General features: G+C 38.5%; 1 protein-coding gene across 1 annotated transcript; it reads left to right on the forward strand.

Moving 5' to 3' along the window:
• PWP2 (PWP2 small subunit processome component) lies at positions 1–25,295 on the forward strand. The gene is made up of 21 exons (XM_060770249.2): positions 1–94; positions 2,116–2,228; positions 2,984–3,078; positions 3,728–3,827; positions 4,710–4,853; positions 6,526–6,661; positions 7,383–7,609; positions 8,195–8,338; positions 9,705–9,775; positions 11,170–11,306; positions 11,864–12,012; positions 12,908–13,055; positions 14,331–14,481; positions 15,404–15,584; positions 16,919–17,066; positions 17,872–17,980; positions 19,103–19,168; positions 19,861–20,079; positions 21,890–22,040; positions 22,509–22,583; positions 24,292–25,295. Exons 1-21 carry the CDS (start codon positions 77–79, stop codon positions 24,449–24,451), a joined length of 2,742 nt encoding a protein of 913 aa, XP_060626232.2. The 5' UTR covers positions 1–76; the 3' UTR covers positions 24,452–25,295.
• Positions 25,296–26,255: the final 960 nt, after the last annotated feature.

The raw sequence follows: 26,255 nt of genomic DNA on the forward strand, positions 1-26,255 counted from the left end.
GAAAGCCTTCCGGCGGATCCACATTTCACGTGCTGGCCTCTCGGAGTTTGGCAGCAATTGGGAAGCGGCTGCCGGGATGAAGTTCGCCTACAAGGTCAGAGAAGGCTTTGCTGTAGCAGTTACAGTGACCCCCTGCCCCGTCTTGCTTTCTTGTTGCCTCATAGGCTGCCTCTCTTGTGAAACTTAGAGTTCAACTGCACTGGAGAATGAATGCAGTTTGACACTACTTTAACTGCCTTGGCTCCATGCTGTGGAATCGCGGGAGCTGTAGTTTCAAAGGGTCTTTAGCCTTTTCTGCTAAAGTGCTGGTGCTTCAACAAACTACATCTCCCTTGATTCCAGAGCTGCATCATTCTACAGTTTAGGTCAGGCCTGGGCAAACTTGGGCCCTTCAGGTGTTTTGGATTCCAACTCCCACCATTCTTGACAGCCTCAGGCCCCTTTCTTTTCCCCCTCAGCCGCTAAGCTGAGGGGGAAAATATCTCTTTATGAGGCTGTCAGGAATGGTGGGAGTTGGAATCCAAAACACCTGGAAGGTTCAAGTTTGCCCAGGCCTGATGTAGATGCATCTCATATGTTTGGCTCTAAAAAGTGAAATCTGTGACAACCTGAACATATCTCTTTATGAACCATCTAGGAACTTAATATCGTCTGGGGAGGCCCTGCTCTCGAGCCTGCGTTCCTCACAGGCATGTCTGGCGGGGACAAGAGACAGGGCCTTCTCAGTGGCGGCCCCTTGGCTGTGGAACTCCCTCCCTAGGGATATTAGATCGGCCCCCTTCCTCCTGACTTTCCGAAAAAAAGGTAAAAACTTGGCTCCTCAAGCAAGCTTTCAGAAGTGCAGCGTAATAGATAAATATGAAGAATGAGCATGAAATGGCTAGACGATGCTACTGGAAAATGAGTTTAACAGGACACACTAGTGTTTATATGTTTTTAATAGTTTTTATATTGTTATTCAGAATGTTTTTAATTGTATTTTTTATGAATGTGTGGCATCGAATTGTTGCCCATCTGTCACCCACCTTGAGTCACCTTAGGGCTGAGAAAGGCATGCTAGACATACTATAAATAAATAACTTCAGTGATTCCTCAACTCTAGGCCTCCAATGTTTCAAACTTCAATTCCCATCAAGTCCAGTGATCAGGGATTCTAGGAGCTGAATTCCAATACACCTAGAAGAGTTTGGAAAATATTGCTCCAGGACAGTAATTCCCAGAGTTTGGTCTTTCAAATATTATGGAGTTCAGTTCCCATTATCCCAGACTGTTGGCCAAGCTGCCTGGGACTTCTGGGAATTGAAGTCCAAAATAACCAGAAGACCAACATTTGGACATCACAGCTCTAGGGGAGAAGCAGGGCTCCCAGCAACTCTTCCTTGCTGTTTGGATTTCTGTTATGCTCATTTGAAGTTATCCCATTGAACCAGTTGTTGCATGGTGAGTCAGTGTATAGCTATATTGAATCAATTCAGTGGGTATATTGCAATCTGGATAACCAATAGGATTGATGCCCCTATCTAACAAGAAAATACAGAGGATCCTTGGTATTCGCTATGGTTTTGTTCCAACTCTAAACCAAAAGCAGTGTTTCTCTGACTATCCCATGCAGAGGGCTTGCAGGGATCCCCCCTTTTTATGTGCCATTGGCCTGTAACACTTTTGTACCCACTGACTACAGCATTCTTTCATGGAAACTCTTGGACTAGCAACCAGTAATTTATGGACTGGCATCGGTCTATGAATTGGTGCATTGAGTTAAAGCCTTGTGCCAGCAGGACTGCTGACAGAAAGGTTGGTGGTTTGGGGAGTGGGATGAGCTCCCATCTGTCTGCTCCAGCTTCTCATGCGGGGACATGAGAGAAGCCTCACACAGGATAGTAAAACATCCGGGCGTCCCCTGAGCAACGTCCCTGTAGACGGCCAATTCTCTCACACCATAAGTGACTTACAGTTTCTTAAGTTGCTCCTGACACACACTCACAAAAGATCCATAAATCCCTATTTTGAGTTTTTATTTATTTCAAGTATTTATGTAGCACTGATGTAAATGATATCTGCTCTTGGGACAGGTTTAGGATTGTGGGTGGATTGAATATAACGTTCTCTTCCTAGTTCTCCAACTTGCTGGGTACAGTCTACCGACGTGGAAACCTGAATTTTACTCCTGATGGAAATTCTCTGATCAGTCCTGTGGGAAACCGAATTTCTCTCTTTGACTTGAAAAAGTATGTGTTCTCTACTATTGCTATGATACCAAACATTTCAAATGATGTGTGATTCAAAGAGATCATGGATAGGACATTATTCCCTTCTTGACAAAACTATATGAATGCTGCTGTTTAAAATGTCTTTGATTTGTTTTCTGACATCCTTCTTCTATAGCTGTGGTTTGATTAGTGCAGCCAATGCCTTCATCAGTGCAGCTCTTAACTATTTAACACAGTATGTTCATGATTGCAGTGGCTAATTCATCATTTCCTGATGATGGTATCATGCATATTTTGGCTAGACCTGTGCTCTAGTAATATACTGTACGTGCAGCCTGCCACTGGGCCAATGTCTGAATTTTCCCAACTTGGTAGAACATGCTAGAGTTTGTGTTGTGTTATAATAGCCTTTATAAGCTCTATACCACCTCCATGCATACAGAAATGGCAGAGCAAGATTTGGCAGAATTGCTGCACTGTCATAGAAGAAATGTGCCATTCCATCTTCACAGTTAGAAGATGAAGAAATAAGAATCAAGACTAGTATCCCGAATTAATGCTGAAGGGGATGTTGATTCTGTTTTCTGTGCTGGTGTCTCATATATTTTAGTTGACATTGCTCTGGAAAATCTGATTCTTTGTGCAGAATTGCAGAGTTTCTTTCCCCGTTTGGGCAGAAGGTGTAATTGAGATAATCACTCTGCAAAAAAACCCTATTTTTTACCATACTGTTTTGTCATTTTTACCATGGTGTTTTCTTACTTTTCTTCCAGTAACAAGTCTGAAACATTGCCACTTGCAACCCGGTATAATATTGCATGTGTGGGACTCTCTCCAGATGGAAATCTTGCTATACTTATTGACGAAGGTACTTGTTTTTATAAGATCTTGAAAAGCAAGATCAATATCAACAATTATATTAAGTGATATTGAATTATAGTTAGATTTCTTTTAAGAATAAATTGAAGAATAAATTTTAAAAATAAATTTTTTAAAAAAGAAAAGGGCATTCATAACTATTTGGAGAATAGCCAAAAACCCGTTTGAGTATAATCTTCTCAAGTGGTATTTTGCCAAAGTTATAAGTCACCTTGAGTCCCCCTGTGGCGTGAGAAAGGCAGAGTATAAATTAAGCAAATAAGTGGTATACAACGAAATATAATTATGCAAGGCAATTGACTTCAGTTGCTCAACTGAATGACCTGTTGTCTCCGATCTGTTAGGAAAACAGAGAATATGCCAGTGCATAAAAATGGCAGTTTTTCAGAAGTGTTTTTCAGTGCCCAAAAATATATTTACTCTCCCATAAACCAATTTGTTTTATATTTCATATTTGTTCTATTGGTGTGCACCCAAGACATTATGCACTTGCTGCTGGAATTAAGCGGACTATTAATTTTCCTTAAATGTGAGAGGTTGTATTGAGAGACCTTAGCAATGATGTGGCTTATATTGTTTTTAAAGTTATCTGTTATTTGAAGATGGTCTGAATTGTTTCATTGTTGTCTTTCCTGCAGAGGGAGCTGCCTTACTTGTCAGCTTGATAAGTAAATCTGTTATTCATCAGTTCCATTTTCAGAAACCTGTGCACAGTGTCTGCTTTTCTCCAAATGGAAAGTATGAGGAAGTTCTTCTGCTTCTTTTTACTCCTTTTCTGTTTCTATAAATGCTAGTAGTTGTTATTCTGTTATCATTTCATGTTGATATTTTGTTTAGCCTGAAGTAGAGACTAAGGATGCACTTTTAGAAATGGGTTACATGAAATTAAGGACCCCTCCCAAACAGCCATATTACCCAAAATATCAGGACAAAAATATCTGCTTTGAACTCGGGCCCCTTCCACACAGCTGTATAAAATCCCACATCTACTTTGAATTGGGTTATATGGCAGTGTGGACTCAGATAACCCAAGTCAAACCAGTTGTTATGGGTTATTCTGCCTTGATATTCTGGATTATATGGCTGTGTGGAAAGGCTCTGTACTACCTGAATCCACACTGCCATATATTCCACTTCAAAGCAGATAATGTGAGATTTTATTCAGCTGTGTGGAAGGGGCCTTAAGGGGATCTACTTCCAAGTAAATATGTCTTTCTTTGATCCAGCTTCCTGAGGTGAAAGCAAATGCAATTTTTTCAGTTTGTAAAAGTATTTAATAGCACATTGATTACAAATAACTATATTATATTGTCAATATGAACCAAGAGCAGGCAAAATATACATCTCCAGAGTTGAAATATAACATCCATCAGTCTGAGCCAGACCAGACTAATCAGTGATGAGAAATGCTGGGAGCAGCAGTCTAGCCGTATATGGAGGATTGGATTCTATCCCTGATACAAACTTCTGTGTCCCTCTCTTTCTTGTGTTCTTGCACCTTTCAAAGTTAATTATTTAAATACTTGTAATCTAAAACTGATTGTCTTCACCTTTTAAAGGATTATGTCTTTGTTGAAGATTTGTATACATGAAATTATCTCTTCATTTTATATGAAACAGGAAATTTGTGGTCACGAAGGACAAGGTAGCTATGATGTACCATGCCCCAGGGAAGAAGAGAGAATTCAATGCATTTGTACTTGACACTACCTATTATGGTGCATACGATGAAACAACATGCATTGATTGGACTGATGATTCTAAGTAAGTTTGTATGCATTTTACTACAAGTGATAAAAATTAGCAAATACATTGAAAGTTAATGGAAATTGTGCTGTTCGTTTCTGCTGACAGATTTGAAAATTTTTGATGGTTCTGAAAGGAGTGTGCCTGGGAGTGTCACCCAAGTAACACTTTGCTATAGAGCTGTAATTTGTTGTGTACTTTTTCACCCATTAGAAATAATAATAAATAATAAATACTTTATTTATAGATCACCTTCTCTCCCCGAGAACGTTTTAGAACGTTTTCCTTTTTGTACAAATTGTATTGTATGTAAACCAATGATAAGCAATTTATAGTAACACAAAAAGGTGGAATCTTTACTTTTGTAGCATTGACTCTGCAATGATTCCAAATTACATAGATACTAATGTGGGGTCTTTCTGCCAAGCATGTTTTTGATCACTGAATTGGTCAATAACCTTCAGTGATTTTGGCAATTTTAGTGCAATATTTTATTTCACTTTATTGTATTTCGAGAAGGTTTACAGTAGTAATGTAAACCTCTTGAGGTGAATAGAAGTCTAGAAGTGTGTCTATGGATTATAGGTTTAGCAGAGACATTCCGATGCTTCCTTATGGGGAAGAAAAGGTAAAGATACTTTTTCTAATGGTCCCTTTGCCCTAGCTCCATTTGCCAGTTCTTATCCTATTCTGAACCCCCAGTGGTGCACCAGGTTAAACTGTGGAGCTGCTGAACTCACTGACTGAAAGGTTGGCAGTTCAAATCAGGGGAGCAGGGTGAGCTCCCTCTGTTAGCCACAGCTTCTGCCAACCTAGCAGTTCGAAAACATGTCAATGTGGGTAGATCAATAGGTACCGCACCAGCAGGAAGGTAACGGTGCTCCATTCAGTCATGTTGGTCACATGACCTTAGAGGCGTCTACGATCAGCGCCGGCTCTTTGGTTTCAAAATGGAGATGAGCATCACCCCCAGAGTCGTATGTGACTATACTTAATGGCAAAGGGAAACCTTTACATTTTTATGCTATTCTGAAATACAGTCTTCTGGATCAGAGCTCCTTAAACCTTTTCTACTTGTAATCCCTTTCTGTCTGAGAAATTTTTATATGATCCCAGGCATATAAAATAAGTATAAAAATAATTCATTATTGATAATAATCAGAATTTGCAACATTTGCTAAACATTTTCCTTTCTGTGGAGTACAGGTGAATCATTTTCTGCCGGCTCCACTGTCAACATGGCATGTTGTTGCTAACAGATTTGTGTAAATGTGTGGTGTTCAGATTTTTTTTTTTTACTGCTGCCAATTTTTATGAACCCAACATTGAGCTACGGGGACCCCATTTCGGGTCAGGACCAACAGTTTAAGAAGCTTTGCTGTAGAGAGATGGAAAGTGGAAAGACTCCAGGGAAAAACAGGAACTGGCAAGAAGCATGTCCTATTCCTCCATGAATAAAATTGCATAATTGATATCTAGATCCAAACTTCTATTTATATACACATCCTAATGAATTCCTTATTTTAACAATACGATGTTGAAGGATTATATCGTGATCTTCTGGTGATGGATGTTAGCATGTGACAAGATAGTTGGCTGTGTGTTAACTTATCCACAGCTATGCAGTGTTTGCTGAATTTTTTCCAGGATATTTCTTTTCTGAACTCATTTTTAACTATTGTAATTTCAGGTGTTTTGCAGTAGGCAGCAAGGATATGTCAACTTGGGTGTTTGGAGCAGAACGATGGGCCAATCTGATTTATTATGTGCTAGGAGGTCATAAGGATGTCATAGTAGCCTGTTTTTTTGAAGAAAAGAGTCTTGATGTATGTATCTGAATGTTTTGTACATTTGTTTTTAATGTTGTTATGTTTCCACTGAGTTTATTTTGTTTCAAGGTAACTCTGGTTTGTGAGTGAACTGTATTTTTCTTCAAATCCTTACGTATTTATGTAGTGCACCTTTAAAATATGGTGATAATCGATGTGCTGAGCAGCTGGAAGCAAGCCAGTAAATGATGTTATAGATATGTTATGTTAATACCACCTAAGCAAATTGTGGTATAATGTGTTATTTATATTATTTCTATTGTACACTGAGTACTCTGTGACACAGATGGAACAAATGCCATCATAACAATATTCTCTTGGTTACAAAACTGAGTGCATTAAATGCCATACAGCCAAACAGTTTTCTGACAAAAGCAAAAGAGTACACACAGAAGTGGACTGTATTGTAATTTTAGGTCAATAAGATTTTATTAATTTTGTTTTGAGGTTCCATCCAATGGAACAGGGAACAGGCATCCTCAAACTGCGGCCCTCCAGCTGTTTGGGCCTCTAACACCCAGAAGCCCTAACAAGCTTGTTCAGTTGTCAGGAATTCTGGGAGTTGAAGGACCAAACAGCTGGTGGGCCGCAGTTTGAGGATGCCTGCAATAGAAAGTCACTGTTAGGGGTTATTGTTAGATATTTTGGGAGGTCAAGTATTGTTAATGAATCATTTCTGTTGTGCAATAAGTGTAAACATTTTGACTTGGTATTTCAGTTATACACTGTCAGCCGAGATGGAGCTTTGTGTATTTGGCAGTGTGATACGGAGCTAAGCGGTTTGAAACCTAGACTGCCAAAAGACCGTTCTGAAGACAAAGAAGAATCTGCAGTAGATCCAGATGAAGAGCTGACAGAAGAACAGAAGGGTGAAGAGGTCCATGGAAAAGCTAGCACAAATGACAAAGGGAGAACAGAGAAAGTGAAATATTCATGTGCTGCCAAGTAAGTGATCTTCTATAGGCACATGCGGTACAGGGATCAAAGGAGAGGTGTGTTTAATAAAACATGCTTGTGCTTTCAAATCTAGCGTACCTCTTTGTCCTGTTCTTACCTGCTCAAAATGAATCATTTCATGGTAAACTGGGAATGAGGGAGCCTGGGAATAAAATAATTTGGTTGGATTCTGACTGAGTTATGCAGTTGAAAAACACTTCGTCTTGTTGTGGGATTGTGTCACTGACCTCAATGTGGCTATCATATAACAAAAGAGCTTCAAAAACAGATTATAATCTGAAAGAACTGAGCAAGAGTCCATCAGGAGGCTTAACTCTGTTTCCTGGTTTCAACAGAAGCAAATTACACATGTCTTCATTTGACATAGGACATTGGGAAGGGGATTTCAATTAGATTTTTCATTAGCACTATTCCTTTTCTTTTTATTATGTCCAGAACTGCATTGTATCATAAACCATATGTCCTTCATCCCATATCTATCAAATTGTTCTTTATCGTGAAACTAACTGAATGATAAACATGCTTTTATTCATCATGTGTCAGTGGTACATGTGTGCCTTATCTTTTCCTCAGACACTTCTTCAACAAAGAGGGAGATTTTAACAATCTGACAGCGGCAGCTTACCACAAGAAAATCCACCTGCTGGTCACTGGTTTTGCTTCTGGGATATTTCACCTTCATGAGCTTCCAGAATTCAATCTCATCCATTCTTTAAGGTTGGCATTTTCATTACTTATTGAAGACTAGTGTGGTGTTAAAAAAATAGCTGAAGGCTAGGAATCATTTAATATGCACAGCAGTGACCCAGGGTTCTGACTACAGTGCTTGTTTTCAGTTTGCTGCAGCCATAAGAGACAGTTGCTGACAGTCATTGTAGATCTCTTTGGAGAGGTCCTAGGAGAGGAGGGAATCAAGGGGATGTAATAGGCAAACATTGGGGAAATACTGATTTTCCAAGGCATGCATGCGGAGTTGCATTGAATACAAGTGCAGGATAAAAGAGTAGATTGAGAGTAGTAAGAAAATCAAGGAAAATTAACAAACGGGATGAGTTTGCAGTAAAGGTGCAATGTGAAGCTTTGTGCAATGTTGTGGCCTACAACTCCCAGAAATCCCAGCCAGTTTACCAGCTGTTAGGTTTTCTGGGAGTTGATCGTCAAAACATCTGGGGGCCCACAGGTTGAGAGCCACTGGCTTATACCATCAGTTTTTTATGGATGCCCAAATAAGGTTTAACTGATGAATCACGCCATAGAATCATAGAATAATGGGATAATAGAATAATAGAGTTGGAAGATACCATAAGGGCCATCTAGTCCAACCCCCTGCCATGCAGGAAAAGCACAATCAAAGTACTCCTGATGGATGGCCATCCACCATTTGTTTAAAAGCTTCCAAGGAAGAAGCTTCCACACCATGTACATAATAACTTATGGTTCAAATTATGCACATAACATTCCTTGGGGATTTGCATATTTGCATAGTAGTGTGTGCTGACTGAATGTAAACGGTCTGACTGCTTGCTTTGCAAAAAAAACCCAACAAAAAACCCAGTGTTAGTTTATCTGTTCTTTTCTGTGTGTTTAGGTGTTTGGCACTAGGGATTCTGAAGATACATCAAACTTTAAAAATTCTTAATCTTTGTCTGCACTACTAGTGTGTTCTCCATTAGAGGAATGTCTAACAGCAACATAAACATTTGCACTCTTTGTACAGTGATTCATAAGCCCAAGTTTCAGCAATTTCTCTTCAATTATTCAATGGTAAATTTATTATACTGAAATAGATTATGTGATTATGCTGAAATTATCTTAAATATATTCACAGCGTATTTTGCATTTTAAAACATTTGTTGCACCAGATTAACTTTGGAGGATTTGCAAAACTTTGCCTGACTTGACTTCAAGCTAAATGTTTGAGTTTAGTGTCCTTTTCTCTTTTAGGCGATTTCATAACTTAATAATGAATGAATATGTCTGTTTCTGGAAGTCTGGTATCAGAACTCAAAAGCTCTGCCTTGCTCTTAATCTTCTTCCTTGGTTTTAACATTTTCCTTGGGGTTTTTTTTTTTTTTTTGCTTAGCATTTCAGACCAGAGGATTGCATCTATTTCTATCAATAACACAGGTGACTGGATTGCTTTTGGATGTGCAGGTAAGTGCCTGTAGGTTCAGGACCCATTATGAAATACATTATGCCGAAATCATTCTATAGCTTGAGTATGTGAACATTTCAGATGTGTTCATGAAATCCATTGGCAACCGAGTGTTTTATCGGCTATAGAACCCAATACTGTCTGTCTTGATAGGTATAAGTTTTAACACTTTACTCTCAAATTTTCTTTAAAATCGTATCTCCTTGTGTGAGATTGCCAGTGTGTTTAGATCCTCAGAGGAGGGCTTGCTCTTGGTTTCATCGCTAGTTTGTCTGGTGTGGACATGGGAGAAAGACTTCTTGGTGGTTGTTCCCAAGTTGTGGACTTCCCTTCAATTGGTGGTTATATTGCCCCTCACTCCCAGCAGTCCTAGGGCCTTTCCAGACATGCCCTTTATCCCAGGATCTGATCCCAGGTTTTCTGTTTTAAACTGGATTATATGAGTCCACACTGCCAGATAATCTAGAATCAGATCCTGGGGTAAAGGGCCTGTCTGGAAGGGCCCCAACTCCTTCAACAATTAATTGCCATTTGACAATCATTTGGTTGTGGGGAGTTTTGTTTTTTGTTTTTTTGTTTTTTTGGGTGTGTCTGTGCTGCGTTTTTCCTTTTTAAAGATTCACAGTGCTTCAAAATGATAATTTGTTCAATTTGGTTTTTGCTTTTATTACCATGTTTTTGCCAAAATCTTGTTTCAAATCTTGTTATAAACCACATCTGAAGTTTAGATTGATATATAAATACAGATGGTCTCTGATTTACGAATAGGATAGCTTCTGTAATTTGTTTTTCTGTAATTTGTTTTTAAGTTGAATGTGTATGTAAGTTGGAACACGTACATTTTTAAAGTGGAACTACAGCCAAAAATATTTTTCTTCATTTTGGATAGCACAGGGAAGGGCTAAAAACCCCTTAATGTTTGTTTTGCTGTCTACGCCCCTGTTCAGAAGATTTCACCTCACTCTATGCCCCTGTGAAAATATTGGCTTGTTGTGGAAACAATAATTGATGAGAAAGCGTCAGTGGAGACCCCTTTCCCCCATTATACCTCTTTCAGGAGTGAATTTCCATTCACTCCTGGGGTAGATTTATCTCACTTTCTGTTGTGTCACCCCTGTCTGTAACTATGAGTTGTTTGCAAATTAGATGTTTGTAACTTGGGGACTGCCTGTATACAGAGAGATAGAGAAAGAATGTGCATATGTGTATCTTCCTTTAGTGCTGAAATAATTGATAGGGTTTTTTAAAAGCCTGGTGAACAAACACTGTGTTTTATATATCACAGTGACTTCTGACTTTATAAATGTTAGAATATTTCAAGAAACTATGCTGATGTTGCAGTTGGTTTTGAATTGAATTATATGCCTTGTATATCTTTTGATTGTATTGACAGGTTTGGGGCAACTCCTGGTGTGGGAATGGCAGAGTGAGTCTTATGTGTTGAAGCAGCAAGGTCATTTCAACAGTATGGTGTCACTTGCATATTCTCCGGATGGACAGTACTTAGTTACTGGTGGACATGATGGAAAAGTAAGTCTGCAGTGATTGGTGACATTGCGATTTTTCCCAATTGATATACTGTAACCATAAAATGACGTTCTAGAATAGTGGGTTGTTTTCTTCAATTTTGGCAAACAGGTCATAAGAGGTAGAATTTCCCCTTCTTTTTTATGTATGTTTTTCTTCCTATTTTGCTGTGGTTTGTTTTGGTTTTATTTTTAAACACATGGAACAGAAACAACATGTGTATCATAGGCGTCAACCACCTGAGGTTGGTTAGTTGCCAGTGAGAGTTATAAGGGCATAATGAGATGTTTGTGGCACTAAGCTTTCAAAGGCATAATTCTGAGTTTTGCATTTAAGCCTGACTAGCTAATTTTCCAAGGAAGGTGACAATTAATGGTGTTATATAGAGGAATGTACTTTTGGTGGGTGTTGGTCACTTGTTGAAGTTAAACGTGGTATAACTTCTAGTACTCAAGTGGTGGTTCATGGACTGATGTTTGTCTGTGGATTATTGCCAAACTGCAAAGCTGTTGGCTGCCAGTCCGGAGCTTGATGAAATTCTTGTTCTGTCTTATTTGCAGGTAAAGGTATGGAATACTACCAGTGGCTTCTGCTTTGTCACCTTTACAGAACATAGTAGTAGCATATCTGCAGTAACATTTACCACCTCCGGTTATGTCATTTTGAGTGCTTCCCTGGATGGCACAGTGCGAGCTTTTGATCTGCACAGGTAATAATTTAAACTTTATTTTAACATGGAATAGAAACCAGGGGCTCAATTTAATCTTAGTGTTATCAAGAGCAAACCCATGGAGATGAACTTTAAGTAGTTGTGACTGAGAATGCATTTGGTTTTCATGTGCATTTGGTTTTCATGGGCTAACGTTTGTTCTAAATATGTATAAAATGAGGAGACTTATTATACAGGTAGTCCCCATGTTACAAACATTTGACTTACACATGGCTCACAGTTAAGATGAAGCTGAGACAGTAGGAAGTGACAGAAATCTCCCATTGGAAAGGAAATTCACTCCTGAAAGAGTTATCATGGGCAAAAAGTGTCTCCACGGAAGCTTTCTCACCAATACTTGTTTCTATAACAAGTCAAATTTTTCAAAATCCAATTTTCACAGGGACAGAGAGTGAGGTGAAATCTTCTGAACAGGGGCACAGACAGCAAAACAAACACCAAGGGGGGGGGGGGGGTTAACCCTTCCCTGTGCTATCCAAAGCTTAGCTGTCTATCTATCTCTGGAGTTACACTCAAAAAATGTACCTGTTCTGACTTACATACAAATTCAACTTAAGAACAAACCTACACAACCTATCTTGTTCATAACTTGGGGACTGCCTCTATACAGGTGACACACATATTCGTTAAGCTAGATGTGCAAATTCTCATGTAATACTGTCCTCAAGTGCTATTGTAACATCTAGAAGTTGCATTTGATAAGTTGAAAGAATTCCATATCAAATGAAATCTTATATCAGAAACTGACTTGTCATCATCCTTTTGTTGTACAAATATAATGAAAAACTTACTTTGTCAAACTTCTTTTGAAATGTTGAATTGTTTTAAGCATAGAAGTTTCTTTTGAAATATAACTTTTTCATATTTTAAACAGATACCGCAATTTCCGCACCTTCACTTCACCCCGACCCACCCAGTTCTCTTGCTTGGCTGTGGACTCTGGTGGCGAGATTGTGTCAGCAGGTTCTCAGGACTCCTTTGAAATATTTGTGTGGTCTGTGAAGAGTGGACGGCTCTTAGATGTAAGGAGCAGGCTTCTGTTTTGACAGTCCCCACATAATTATCCATTTTTATTACATCCATTGTTTTAGAAGAGGAAGTATCTATTGGTAGAGATCTAAATAAACATTACATAGGCCTTCTTTTTTTCTATGGATTTGGGATGCAAGACTTCAATGAAAGTGGAAAAATCTGAATAAAAACCCTGTTTTACCTGAGTGTACACCTTTCTAGCTCCTTGAGATCAACTCTGTGGGAAGTTGACCATAGAATCAGTAAGATGAACTTCTGGTGGAAGTTCATCATAGTGTCTTCCTTGATGACCTAAAGCAGTGGTTCTCAACCTGTGGGTCCCCAGATATTTTGGCCTTCAACTCCTAGGAATCCTAATAGCTGGTAAACTGGCTGGGATTTCTGTAGGCCAAAACACCTGAAGATCCACAGGTTGAGAACCACTGACCTAGAGCTTTGGAGGCTTTTAAGCAGAGGCTGGATGGCCATCTGTCGGGGATGCTTTGAATGCAATTTTTCTGCTTCTTGGCAGGGGGTTGGACTGGATGGCCACAAGATCTCTTCCAACTCTATGATTCTATGAAAGCATCATAATCGAATCTGAAAATACTCAAATCCACAAAAATCAAACTGCAAATGTGGAGTGCTGATTGTTCTAAGCTTCTGTGATTAAAATTGATAGTCAGCCACAGTGAAAGTACATGGTTCTATAATACATGGTTTCCCAATTTCTCTTACTACTTAATGAGACTTTTTTGTATTGAAATTATTATTTTAGCAGTTAATCCCTCTTTTCTGTGCAGTTATTGTTGTTGTGCCTTCTCACCTATGATAGCTTTTTTGTGAGGTGAGCAGAATGGTCTGTTCCATGTCTCCTTAGTTTTGTTTCCCCTACAATAATGTTTTATCCAGGCCAGCTACGTTATATTGTCCTGTGCTAGTTCCAGCCCATTGTTCTTAGTCATGATACTGTCGCATGTTGTCCACAGTGTGTTAGTATTGGTATTCTTGTCCTTTATCCCATCTGTCTGCCAGTTTGCTTAGATGAGCAGCTTGTGATTTTGAAATGTACAGAAATTCAAATGGCCATCCAGCCTCTGCTTACCATTTTTCTGAAAGTTATATGCCATAGTAAATTAAAATATTGGAATTTCAGCTTGATAATCTATGTAATGTGCAGTCTTTCAGCTATTGATTGTATGTGCATTGATTTATGTTGTTGAGGATAATTTATAAAACTAGCAGTACATTGTGTTCATTTGTTTATGTATGCATTTTTTCATTAGGTCTTAGCTGGCCATGAGGGCCCCATCAGCAGTTTGTCTTTTAATCCAACGAAATGTGTTCTAGCAAGTGCTTCTTGGGACAAAACAGTAAGATTGTGGGATATGCTGGATAGCTGGAGAACCAAGGAAACTCTCCAACTTGGCTCAGATGGTAAATCTCTTTTAAATATTTTCAGTCACTATTATTGTTTGCATGATGTTCAAACTATAACATAGATTTTTCTTTCAGCATAAGACCAGTGCACATCTGGGTTTGCTCTTCCAGGGGGGGAGGGAGGCTCTGTAGAAACAACCTAAGACTTGATTATTCAGGCAGGCATTCAACGAATGACAGAATTATGAGAATATGGAAGTAGCTAAAGACACCTGGGATTGATGCAGTGTCCAAATGTTTTATGTTATATCTTTGGCTGTCATTATAGTTTTAATGGTTTTAATCTATTGTCATGTTGTTGATTTGATATATAAAGTTTATACATGTGAGGCATTGAAATTTGCCATTGATTATGTTGTGAACCGCTTTGAGTCTCCTCAGGAGTGAGAAAAGTGGTATATAAATAAAAATGTAATGTTTGTTTGTGGGATTAACATAACTCAAAAACCACTGGGTGAATTCACACCAAATTTGGACACAATACACCTATCAGGCCAACAAGTGACCATCACTCATAAAAACACTGAAAAACACAGCAGAAGAGACTTAAAAAGCCAAAAAATAAAAATACATTACAGTGAATATACACACATATACACACACAAAACATATATATACAGACTGGGCCACAGCAATGTGTGGCAGGGGAAGGCTAGTAAATAAATATAGAAATAAATGCTCCAGGTTCCAACCCAGAAAGATATCATAGTAAGTAGATGATATTGAAGGTTACTTAAGAGAATTAAGCAGAATCAACAGAGACACACTCCATTAAATGAGTGTCTTTGTAATGTAAGATATTGATGCTGTTCAGCGGTTTTCAATCTGCTGTTTGTATGACTCTATTTTCATTTGTGGAACTGACAGTGTTGTAGTAAGAAAGGTTTCTAATTCAGGCCTGACTCACCAACTTTTGCAGTACTTGCTGTGGCTTTCCGTCTGGATGGCAAGGAACTTGCTGTTGCTTCCCTGGATGGACAGATCACTTTCTGGGATCATGAAAATGCCATGCAGACTGGGTCCATTGTGGGGAGGCATGACCTGCAGATGGGGAGAAAGGAACTGGACAAGATAACTGCCAAGCAATCAGCTAAGGGAAAGTAAGTTCAATATTCATTAACTTTCTGTGGAGAGCTAGCTATTTGCTTTTGAATATGAAATGCCTGCTCTACTACTGATAAGTTTACAGAACAGGAGTGGGAAGCTGAACATTTCATGGTTACCCATGTGTTGTTGAAATCTCAGAAGTTATGGCCTTCTCCTTTTCTAAATGGAACGTGGCTTTTAACTGCAAAAAAGGCCTGACTATTGAAGATTTATATATTTGGGTTGATAATATTTCAAGAAAGATGCCCAGAACTTTTCTTATATGAGTATAACCTTAACAGTTAAAAGTAGTGAGAGAATAAATGTAAATGTTTTTGAAATCTTTGTAATTTAGTTGATTCAAATTTATATATGTTCAGCTAATCTGTACAGGTAGATGCTAATTTCACTTCAGATAAATCTTGTAGTGACATTATGAACATGATTCTAATGATAAATGTTTGCCTTCATGCTTGTTGCAACCCAGAGGTTTACACAAGTACGGTACAACACCCCCCCTCCCATATCTTTGGGGATATGTTCATGAACTTATCATGGAAATAGGATTCAAGATAATAGCGAATCCTATTGAAATGAACAATTTCTGCTGGAAGTTACCATAGACCTCTAGGAATTTATTATATACTCCAGTGAGACTCTTTGGTAACTTTTGCCAGAAACATATGATAGAATTGCCCGAAGGACCAAAGAAATTGCTAGAGAGGGCATATATTTGTCAGATGCAAGTAGGTGAAACCATGGGTCCTGGCTTACAGATACAGGGCTGTGCATCACCTCAAAAAATGGAGGGACCCATGGTCAATTCAAGGAGGATTGAGAATGATTGGTGCACAGTAGAGCCTAAAGCAATTCTTAGTTTCAACTAGAATAGGAATGTTGAAGTAGTGGAGCACATGGAAGTGTCCTGAACAAGCTCCTATTGATGGAATGGGTCTACTGTAGCCAGGACTTGCAATTGGGATAGATCCTGGGAGTCACATAATAGATTGCTTCAGGTGAAAAAGAAACACCAGCTGAAGTGGGCAATGACTATATTACTGAAAAGTGCACTGGACAGAACCACTTCAAGTGCAATATTTTGTTACATATTCCATTAATTCTCCTGATTATTCCCTAGTGAGGAAACTGAAATTGATGTCAATAAATCCTCATATATCTGGAAGAGATTTGATGCAAATCTAATTGTACTAATATGACTGCCCCTTTAGGGTAGATGGATATATTCTGAAATAATTATTCTGGAGGAAGGTTTAAGCTGTATGACTTCGAAACCATAAGGTGGAGATGAAGTTGCTCATGTATACTTTGTTTTATTTCTTGTTTTTAGATCTTTTACCACTCTTTGTTACTCTGCTGATGGGCAGTGTATTCTGGCAGGAGGGCTGTCAAAGTTTGTTTGCATTTATCATGTCAAAGAACAGATTCTCATCAAGAAATTTGAGATATCTTGCAATCTTTCCTTAGATGCAATGGAGGTTAGTGATTAAAATGTGTATTCTGTATACTTGTGGGTGTGTTTTCTTTTCTTTCTATAAAATAGTCCACCAAGTGAACATAGTCCTGGCTCAGCTGGCTAGGCATGTTCAAATGATAACAACGGAATAGTTCATCTCTGATTATTTGCTTAGTCCTATTGGAAGTAGAGTTGTATGTAGCCACACAGAAGTAATGATGTAGCTATTGGGATAATAGAGGCAGGGGCTTAGATTCCTTGGGTTGTCTCCTTTGTTTTGTCTCATTCTGTTATATTCTTTTTTTTGTATAGAGTAATTTTTCCAAAACCCCATCTTTCCTCATTTCTTCCATCACCCAATCTCCAATGTACAAGTTACAAACCACCTATATAGGGTTGCCCACTCTTGATGTTTAGCAGATCATGTAACAGGCATGTTTGCTGCTACAGTATTTCCCTACAGAAACATTTTTGTTTTGGACCCAGGGGTGCAGACATTCAAGTGCTTCTGTTCTAAAGTGCTGCTGTCTTATGGCACCACTGTTTATTTTCTCCCCCTCTGAGCTGTCTTTTGAGTGTTTCATTTTTATTCAGGAATCAAGAGTATTACTGGATTTTCTTGGAAATGGGGATGCGTATACTGTAGCTTATATGCAGTACTAGAACAACAGTTTGGTGGCCCCTGAAAATCCTCATCCGTTTCTCAAAGCTCCCCACCCCATGCATTTCACTGTCTCTGACATCATATAGATTCCAAACACTTGATCGGAACAGATGCATATGTTGCTTGGATAAATTATATATCCATCATATAATTTATTTCACAGGAACATTTGGATCGCAGGAAAATGACTGAATTTGGCAGCATGGCCTTAATTGATGAAGGAGGTGGAGATGATGACGGTGTTGCCATCCCTCTTCCAGGAGTGAGAAGAGGTATAATTTTCTTTTAAACATTCTTTCATGAGTCTTACTTACAGAAGTGGTAATCAAAACATTTTATTTCAGTTTGTGGGCCAATCAATAGAAATAGCTCCTTTTTGCCATGAGTGTGGAATACCTGTTTTCAGTACTAGGGCTCTAATCTGAAGCATGAAGGAGTCTGAACAATGAACAGTACCTCTGAGTAAGTTTAAAGTGCATGTCCTCAGAATCTGAATACCAAAAACTTGGTTATTTAAATTTTTTGAAGAAAAAACCAACTATTTTTATTTATTTATTTATTATTTATTTGCTTCATTTTTATACCGCATTTTTCAGCCCTTAACAGGCGACTCAATGCGGTTTACAGTGCAATTAAAACACAACAATGCAACAACAGGATCGACGCCGTCGATCCACAACAATTAACAATCAGACAGGACAAATCAACAAACAACATATATAACGCCTCAGTTGAAATCAGATCCGTTCTCATAGTCGTTGTGCCGTTCCTATGTTCCATTTACCGTCTTCCTTGATTAGTTGCATTGCTTAGCCAAACGCTTGTTCGTAAAGCCAGGTCTTGACCATTCTCTGAAACGTCAGCAACGAAGGTGCCTGTCTGATGTCTGCCGGCAAGGCATTCCATAGCCGAGGGGCCACCACTGAGAAGGCCCTGTCTCTCGTCCCCGCCAAGCGCGCCTGTGACGCAGGCGGGATCGAGAGCAGGGCCTCCCCAGACGATCTTAATGTTCTAGTCGGTTCATAGGTTTTTAGGTTTTGTGATTCTTCTAGGCCAGTAGCATTTCATTTCTAATCTCGCTTTGTAAAATGGTTCAGTTGTTTTCCCTGGTGTGTTCTATTTCAGAGTCTTATTTGCTTTCACTCATTAAAACTTGGCTTGTAACTGAGGGCCCTTGATTAATATTGGGTCTGAATTTGTTTTCTTGGTATTTCACTAACTTAAAAATTGTTTGAATATTACCAAGCACTATCACACTCATATATGTTTATCTAGTGCATTTATCACACTTATTGGTGGCTGAGTGGAATTAATGTGCAAGGTTGTGTTTGATTATGTACATGACAGATTATTTATTGAAGGATGATATTGAACTGTTTTTCATTGTTTTTCAGGTGACATGAGTTCTCGATCTTTTAAACCAGAAATAAGAGTGACCTGTCTCCGCTTCTCTCCTACTGGTGTGTTTCACAATTGGTTTACCAGGTTTTTTAGATAAATGCCATCGTAGCTCACATCAGGAATAGTGTAGCTAACCATACTTTTTAGGTACAGTAGAGTCTTGCTTATCCAACATAAATGGGCTGGCAGAACGTTTATAATACTTGGATAATAAGGAGGGATTAAGGAAAGGCCTATAAAACGTCGATTTACGTTATGATTTTACAAATTAAGCACTAAAACATCATGTTTTACAACAAATCGATAGAAAAAGCAGTTCAGTACACAGTAGCATTATGTAGTAATTACTGTTTTTATGAATTTAGCATCAAAACAGACCAGAGTTCTTTCTTTCTCCCATCTTGTACATTATTCTGGGTGGGAGGCAGACTGCATTGGATAATACAGAATGTTGGATTAGTGAAGGTTGGATAAACGAGACTCTATTGTATTTGACAAATATCAACATTTTCATAGTGTATTTGACTAGTGAAATCATTCACCCATTTTATTTATTTATTTATTTTTATTTACTATATATTTTGATACTGCCATTAATAACTTAATGGACTTAAGTAACAAGGTTTTTTGTATTAATAGATCATTTGTTAAGACCGCATGTGTCAAAGTTGCCTTTTGTTTTATCCTGAACCTGCCTGCTGTCCCTCTTGGTATGTAGTTTTAATTAACACAAGCAGTGTTTCTCTTGCAGGACGAAGCTGGGCAGCAACCACCACCGAAGGCCTTCTCATCTACTCTTTAGATGCTGGCCTGATCTTTGATCCATATGACCTGGAAATTGACATCACTCCTAGTAATATTCGTAAAGTACTACGTCAGAAGGAGTTCACCAAGGCAATTGTCATGGCTTTCCGGCTGAATGAAAAGAAGCTAATTCAAGAGGTCCTGGAATCCGTGCCATATGATGAAAGTAAGCCGAACTATTGCTGCCACTTTCGTTGTGTTCTGTCAACATGGGAAAAGATAACACCCCAAATTATCTCAATTACCTGGCAGGTGGTGGAAGATCATTCTGAGTAACCATCATAGGAACAAGAAGGAAAGGGCGAATGAGACTATTTATGATAGCATGGAATATAGGATTTTGTTGATTTGTTTTTTATTTTGTGGCAAGCATATACACACTTATAGTGTGAGATTGGAAGTTTTGGATGGGTCACATCGAATTTAAAGCAGGGGTCAGCAAAGTGCGGCATGAGGTTGTGTGTGCTCCCCCTCAGTTATTTTGTAACCTCCAACTCTTCTCAAAAAGAAGGTGAAATGTTTCTCTTGGGTATCTCCTGGAACAGTGATTCACATCTAAATAGACTGCAGGGGTTCCTTGCTGTATTTAACATAATAATATCCCTCTCTTTCAAAACCAGACATTGTTTTGTTTTGTCATTGTGTTTGTTGTTAACTGCCTTCAAGTTGACTTTGACCTCATTTATGTGGTATGGCTTCAAGTGATTTTTGACTTGAAGTGACCCAAACATGAACATATCACAGAGTTTCTTTGGCAAAATTTGTTCAGGGAAAATTTTCTCTCATCTTCCTCTAAGGTTGAGAGAGTGTGATCTGCTCAAATCCACCCAGTAGGTTTCCATGGCTGACTGAGGATTCGAACCGTGGTTTCCAGAGTCATAGTTGAATGCTTTATTTTCATGGTTAAGTATTTTTGGCTGTCTGTGAATGACTGCAAATTACCTGTGGCAGAAAATTGACCCCTGAACCTTCTGAAGTTGTCCACCCCCGATCTAGAGCCAGGTTTCTTAAACTTTTCAACTCAGGAGCCCTTTTTACATGACCCCAGATATATCTATATAAGTAAAAATGTAATGTTCGTTTGTGGGATTAATGTAACTCAAAAACCACTGGACGAATTGACACAAAATTTGGACACTACACCCCTAACAGACCTACATGTTACCATCACTCATAAACCCCTCCCAAAAAAAGCAGAAAGGACTTAAAAGCCCAAAAAAGCTAAATGAGATACAGCACATGCACAAAAATGACAGCTCCCAGCATTCTCTAGACCAGGCTCTTTAGGGGAAGAGGATGCTCCAAATGCACTGCTTCCAAGCTGCAAGCTTGCTTCTCCTTGGATTACTTTGAGAGCATCCAAATCCGTACATATTTCTTATTTCCTATTTCTGGACTGCTGCTCCAAGCAGTCCTCCAGATAGATAAGATCTATAGATTAGATAGAGATAGATAGTAGGTGGATAGCTCAATCAGGAGGATTGCTGGGAGTTACAATCCAAGAATAGGTAGAGAAGGAAGAAAGGAGAGAAAGAAAAAGGGAGGGGAAGGAAGGAAAGAGGTAGAGAAGGAGAGAAGGAAAGAGGGAGGGAGGGAAGAAAGGAGAGAAAGAAAGGAGAGAAAGAGGGAGGGAAGATTGGCCACAGCAACACGTGGCGGGTACAGCTAGTAAGTATATAAAATAAGTATAAAAATAAAACATTTTACTGATAAATCAGCATTTGCAAGGCTGGCTAAATAGGCTGATTTTCCTTTTAATGGAGTATGGCTGCCATATCTTCTGCAGAGTCCCCTGTATACACTGCACAACAAATTCATAGAAATATTCAGAATTTTTTGGGGGGCCCCAGTGTTGAGTAAAGGAAACCCCCATTTTGGTTGGGAACCATAGTTTAAGAAACATTCTCTTCTACATATTGTACCTTTGGCCATTTGATATTAACAATACATCTGTTTTATTTATTTTTACAAAACAGTTGAAGTCATCTCCTCATCACTTCCAGAATTATATATTGAAAAGTTACTAGAATTTTTAGCGTCTTCCTTTGAGAAGTCTCGTCACTTGGAATTCTACCTTATCTGGACGCAGAAGTTGCTTATGCTGCATGGATGCAAGTTAAAGGCTAGGTAAGTGAGCTTGCGTTTAGGAGGATAGTGTAGGAGGAAGAGTGTAACAGAATCAAAGTTTCTATCTCTGTAAGAATTTTGGAAAAGTTGCTGTCCTCTTAACTGAACTGAACCTGAACTATATAAGGCACCAAAAATTGATTTTATTTTATTTTATTTACCTTTTCAGTCTGGACTTTTACGGATTAGATTATTCAGATTTGAGTAAAAAAATTCTCTTTAGGAACCTCTAGGCTCTTTTGAAAATAGTAAATTCTCTATTAGTCACATATCTGGGAACGTATCTCCTGCAGATATGAAGGCCATACCATAGTCTTCAAATGACTGGCCCAGTTATAAAGATTTTTCAACTTTTTGATACTTCATGTTGTTAAATGTGTAAATGAACAATTTGGTATCTTTAAGAAGGTTCGGAATGACTATAACTACTGTGAGGTTTATGGAGCTGTATGGATTTTGCTTTTCCAGGTCTAATAAATTGCTCCCTACGGTTCATTTTCTCCAGAGGAGCATTCACCGCCACTTTGAAGATCTCTCTAAACTGTATGTATTCAACTGCTTTCCCCCCCTTTAAAATCACCTCTCTCCCCAATAACAAAGGAATGAATACCAAATAACTAAATTTAAACTAAAAGGCTTTTCTTTTACCCCCGAAAGTGTTTTGGTAAAAGAGTTTTTTAGCTTTATTTGATTTTGTTTTGGCACTCATTCACACTACTCATTCTGCTTTAAGCAGGGCAAAAGGCAGCACATATTTCCCCACAAACCTCCAACTTATTTTTGCTCATGTTACTTCAAAATGCCCCCTTACAGTTGCCCACCTCTGCTTTAAGGTCATTGTGTTTAGTAGTCAACATTCTGGGACAACATTATTGCATTGCTCATAAAATAATATTGATTTCTAGACAAGAGCATTTAATAGGTAATCCCAGCATACAATAAGTGTTTAAAAGATGTGATATTTGAAAACATAGAATTTTTACTTTTTGTTTATTAAAACATATTGCATCAAGTAATGGAATGGCAAGAGCTACTAGTATGCACTCACACATATAAGGCATACATCAGTTAACAAAGCCTCTGATAGTAAAGACCTTTTTACAAAACCTTTTAATACCCATCTGGCCTCTATTTTTCTTCTTGTATTCTGTCTTTTTTTAAAGGGTTTTCCCCCACAGCACTAGCATTGGGAGGATAGCTAAAGAGGGCTGGAGAACCACGGGTTTTTATCTATGTTTTATAGCATTATGTTTGTAGTAAACAATGCCATAAACCTTGAGTTTGGAAAGGTCAGATTGCTGTCTTGCCGATGCCACTGTTGCTATGCCTGTCTTCCTATAACAAGCAAGGTAAACATCCACTGCATGTGTGATTGCAAAACAGTGAGGGGAAAAAAGAAAGTAGATAAGCTACACCACACATTCTTTTTAAAAAGCATAGATATATAAGTTTGACCACCAAAATGGGAATCATAGGAAGAGTTGAGGCTGCTGTAACAAAGAAAAACTTTTGCATGCATTTTGGAAGATTTCAGTGGATTTCTGAGAGGTTCAAAATATTTTTGTGTGCATATTATTAGTTCTGAGTGAAACTTTTGTTGAACTGGTGGTTTTTTTCATGATGTAGGAATCTCCTATCCTTATTGTTCACATATTATTTTGGAGCCCCCAGTGACGCAATGGGTTAAACCCTTGTGCCGGCTGAACTGGTTGGCAGTTCAAATCTGGGAGCAGGGTAAGCTCCCATCTGTCAAGCTCTAGCTTCCCATGTGGGGACATGAGAGAAGCCTCCCATAGGATGATAAAACATTAAACATTCTGGCATCCCCTGGGCAATGTCCTTGCAGATGGCCAATTCTCTCACACCAGAAGCAACCTGCAGTTTCTCAAGTCGCTCCTACAAGAAAAAAAATGTTATTTCTTCTTGCAGTACCGTTTTTTTTTGTTTAAAGAAGTAATGACCACAAACATAGCCATGTTGTTACATAAGGTATACCTGTATTTAAATAACAGAGACTTATATGTATGAAACATCATAGATCGAGTACCAAAGACAGATGTTCATATTACTTAATCATTTTGTGTTCCATTGAGGTCAGTGATAATTGTTGAATAATGAGCCTCGTGTGTGAATCAATTTCAACTAGAAGAGTATTTTTGAGTCTTGATTATATTTTATACAAATGAAGTTTTTGATAGCACTGCTTTGAGGAGACTCTCAAAAATCTTCTCTATGATCTTTCTTTCTGCAGTTGTGACTGGAATTGTTACAACATGAAATATATCCTGTCCATTTCACAACAGCGAGGTATCAAACGTCCAGCAGAAACATCTGAAAATGATGAAGATTTGGTGAACTTGGAGGAGTCCAGTAATGACTCTCTTATGGAGGAATCGGCTGGGATTTCATAAAAAGACTCATTTTCTCTTTAAGAACTGTTTTCTGCATGTAGCAGTAATTTAAACAGTGGTATTCACTGTGAACTGAACAGCCCTCATAGTGGCTTATTTCATACATCTGACTTCAATGCGCAGCAATACAATTGAAAGTAAACATCGGTCTCTCTTTTTTCCTCCTGCTCATTTTTCTTTCTGTAGAACCTACTTAACCAATATTTTGCTAATACTGTTAAACTTCAGGCATTTTTTGCTTTTAGAATAAAACAGAGTTGGAATTAATGGTGCAAATTGTCCCCAGTTTGAATGGTAAAAATTTCTGCATATGTGCAGGATGTGTGTGTGCTCATATTTGCCTAAATGTGTTGTCGAAGGCTTTCATTGCTGGAATTACTGGGTTGCTGTAAGGCCTCACAACCTCTGAGGATGCCTGCCGTAGATGCAGGTTAAACATCAGGAGAGAATGCTTCATAACATGGTCATACAGCCCAAAAAACTTACAGCAACCCTTTGCCTAAATGGCTTTTGGTACAAAATCACTTCTGTATGATTAATTCATTATGAGAATAAATAAATATAAGGAACACTGGATATAGATCTGAATTAAAGTTTTGTAAACAAAGCAAAATTTCATAGTTGAGCAAGACTTCTAAAAATTGATCAAGCATATTGTGTTTGCAATGTTCCTCATCTATTAAAGTATTTCTAGATATCGGAATGGAAATACAGTAGTCAGATGAATGTGTGTTTATGGCTTCAAGAGGTTTCTAAAGTATGTTTTGTTACCTGTTAATCCTTTTTTTATAAGGGCAGTATATAATACTGGGTCTCATACATTAAAGCTATTTTATGATTATAATGAATGGTCTAGTGTTGTTTATGTTTATATGAATGGAAGTTTGAAAGGGAACAATGGATAAATTATATCTGCTTATGTTAACAATAACAACGCTTTTGAAACATTGGTGAAAGTAAATAGAATTTTCTCCCCCAGATGGTGTATTATGAATCGCTGTCAGAATGCCAAGATTCCACATGCTGCTTTAATCAACAGCAAGAGGAAATTAACAGTAACATTTCCTGGTAGTAATGGTAAAGGTTTTCCCTGACATTAAATCTAGTTGTGTCCGAGCCTGGAGGTTGGTGCTCATCTCCATTTCTAAGCCGAAGAGTTGGCATTGTCCACAGACACCTCCAAGGTCATGTGGCTGGCATGACTGCATGGAGTACCGCCCCTTCCTACCCCCCCCCCCTCCCCCCAGCCACTGATGCAGCTAATGTGGATATATGGCCAAAGTGACTTTATTGTTTGGCATATTAAAGTTTATTTTGTAAGTTCTCCAGGAAATTGGGTTGCTGTGAGTTTTCTGAGCTGTATGGCCATGTTCGAGAAGCATTCTCTCCTGATGTTTCACCCACATCTTCAGGAGATAATATTTCTGGAACATTTATTTATTATTTATTTAAAACATTTCTATTTTGTCCTTCTCACCCCGCAGGGGACTCAGGGTGGAGCACAACATACATAGAGCAAACATTCAATGCCGGGACATAAAACCATAAATATATACAAACATTAAAATCACTTATATCCACTTTAAAATCAGTTGCTTAGAAACCATCTCAGGGCACCATTCTGTTATTGCCTCATTGCACTGCCCCAAAGGCTTGGTCCCACAGCCAGGTCTTCACCATCCTTCTGAAGGACGGGAGGGAGGGGTTGATCTAATATTGCCAGGAAGGGAGTTCCATAACTGGGGGCAATAACTGAGAAAGCCCTGTCTCTCGTCCCCACCAAACACACCTGTGATGGTGGTGG

This window comes from Anolis sagrei, chromosome 3 (assembly GCF_037176765.1).
Source record: "Anolis sagrei isolate rAnoSag1 chromosome 3, rAnoSag1.mat, whole genome shotgun sequence".
Classification (NCBI taxonomy): domain Eukaryota; kingdom Metazoa; phylum Chordata; class Lepidosauria; order Squamata; family Dactyloidae; genus Anolis; species Anolis sagrei.

What these genes read in the sequence shown, in the direction of transcription:
- PWP2 (XM_060770249.2), top strand. An exon ending in AAATATTCATGTGCTGCCAA is followed by an intron (nt 7,610 to 8,194) that starts GTAAGTGATCTT and finishes TCTTTTCCTCAG; the next exon opens with ACACTTCTTCAACAAAGAGG. An exon ending in CTGGTGGACATGATGGAAAA is followed by an intron (nt 11,307 to 11,863) that starts GTAAGTCTGCAG and finishes TCTTATTTGCAG; the next exon opens with GTAAAGGTATGGAATACTAC.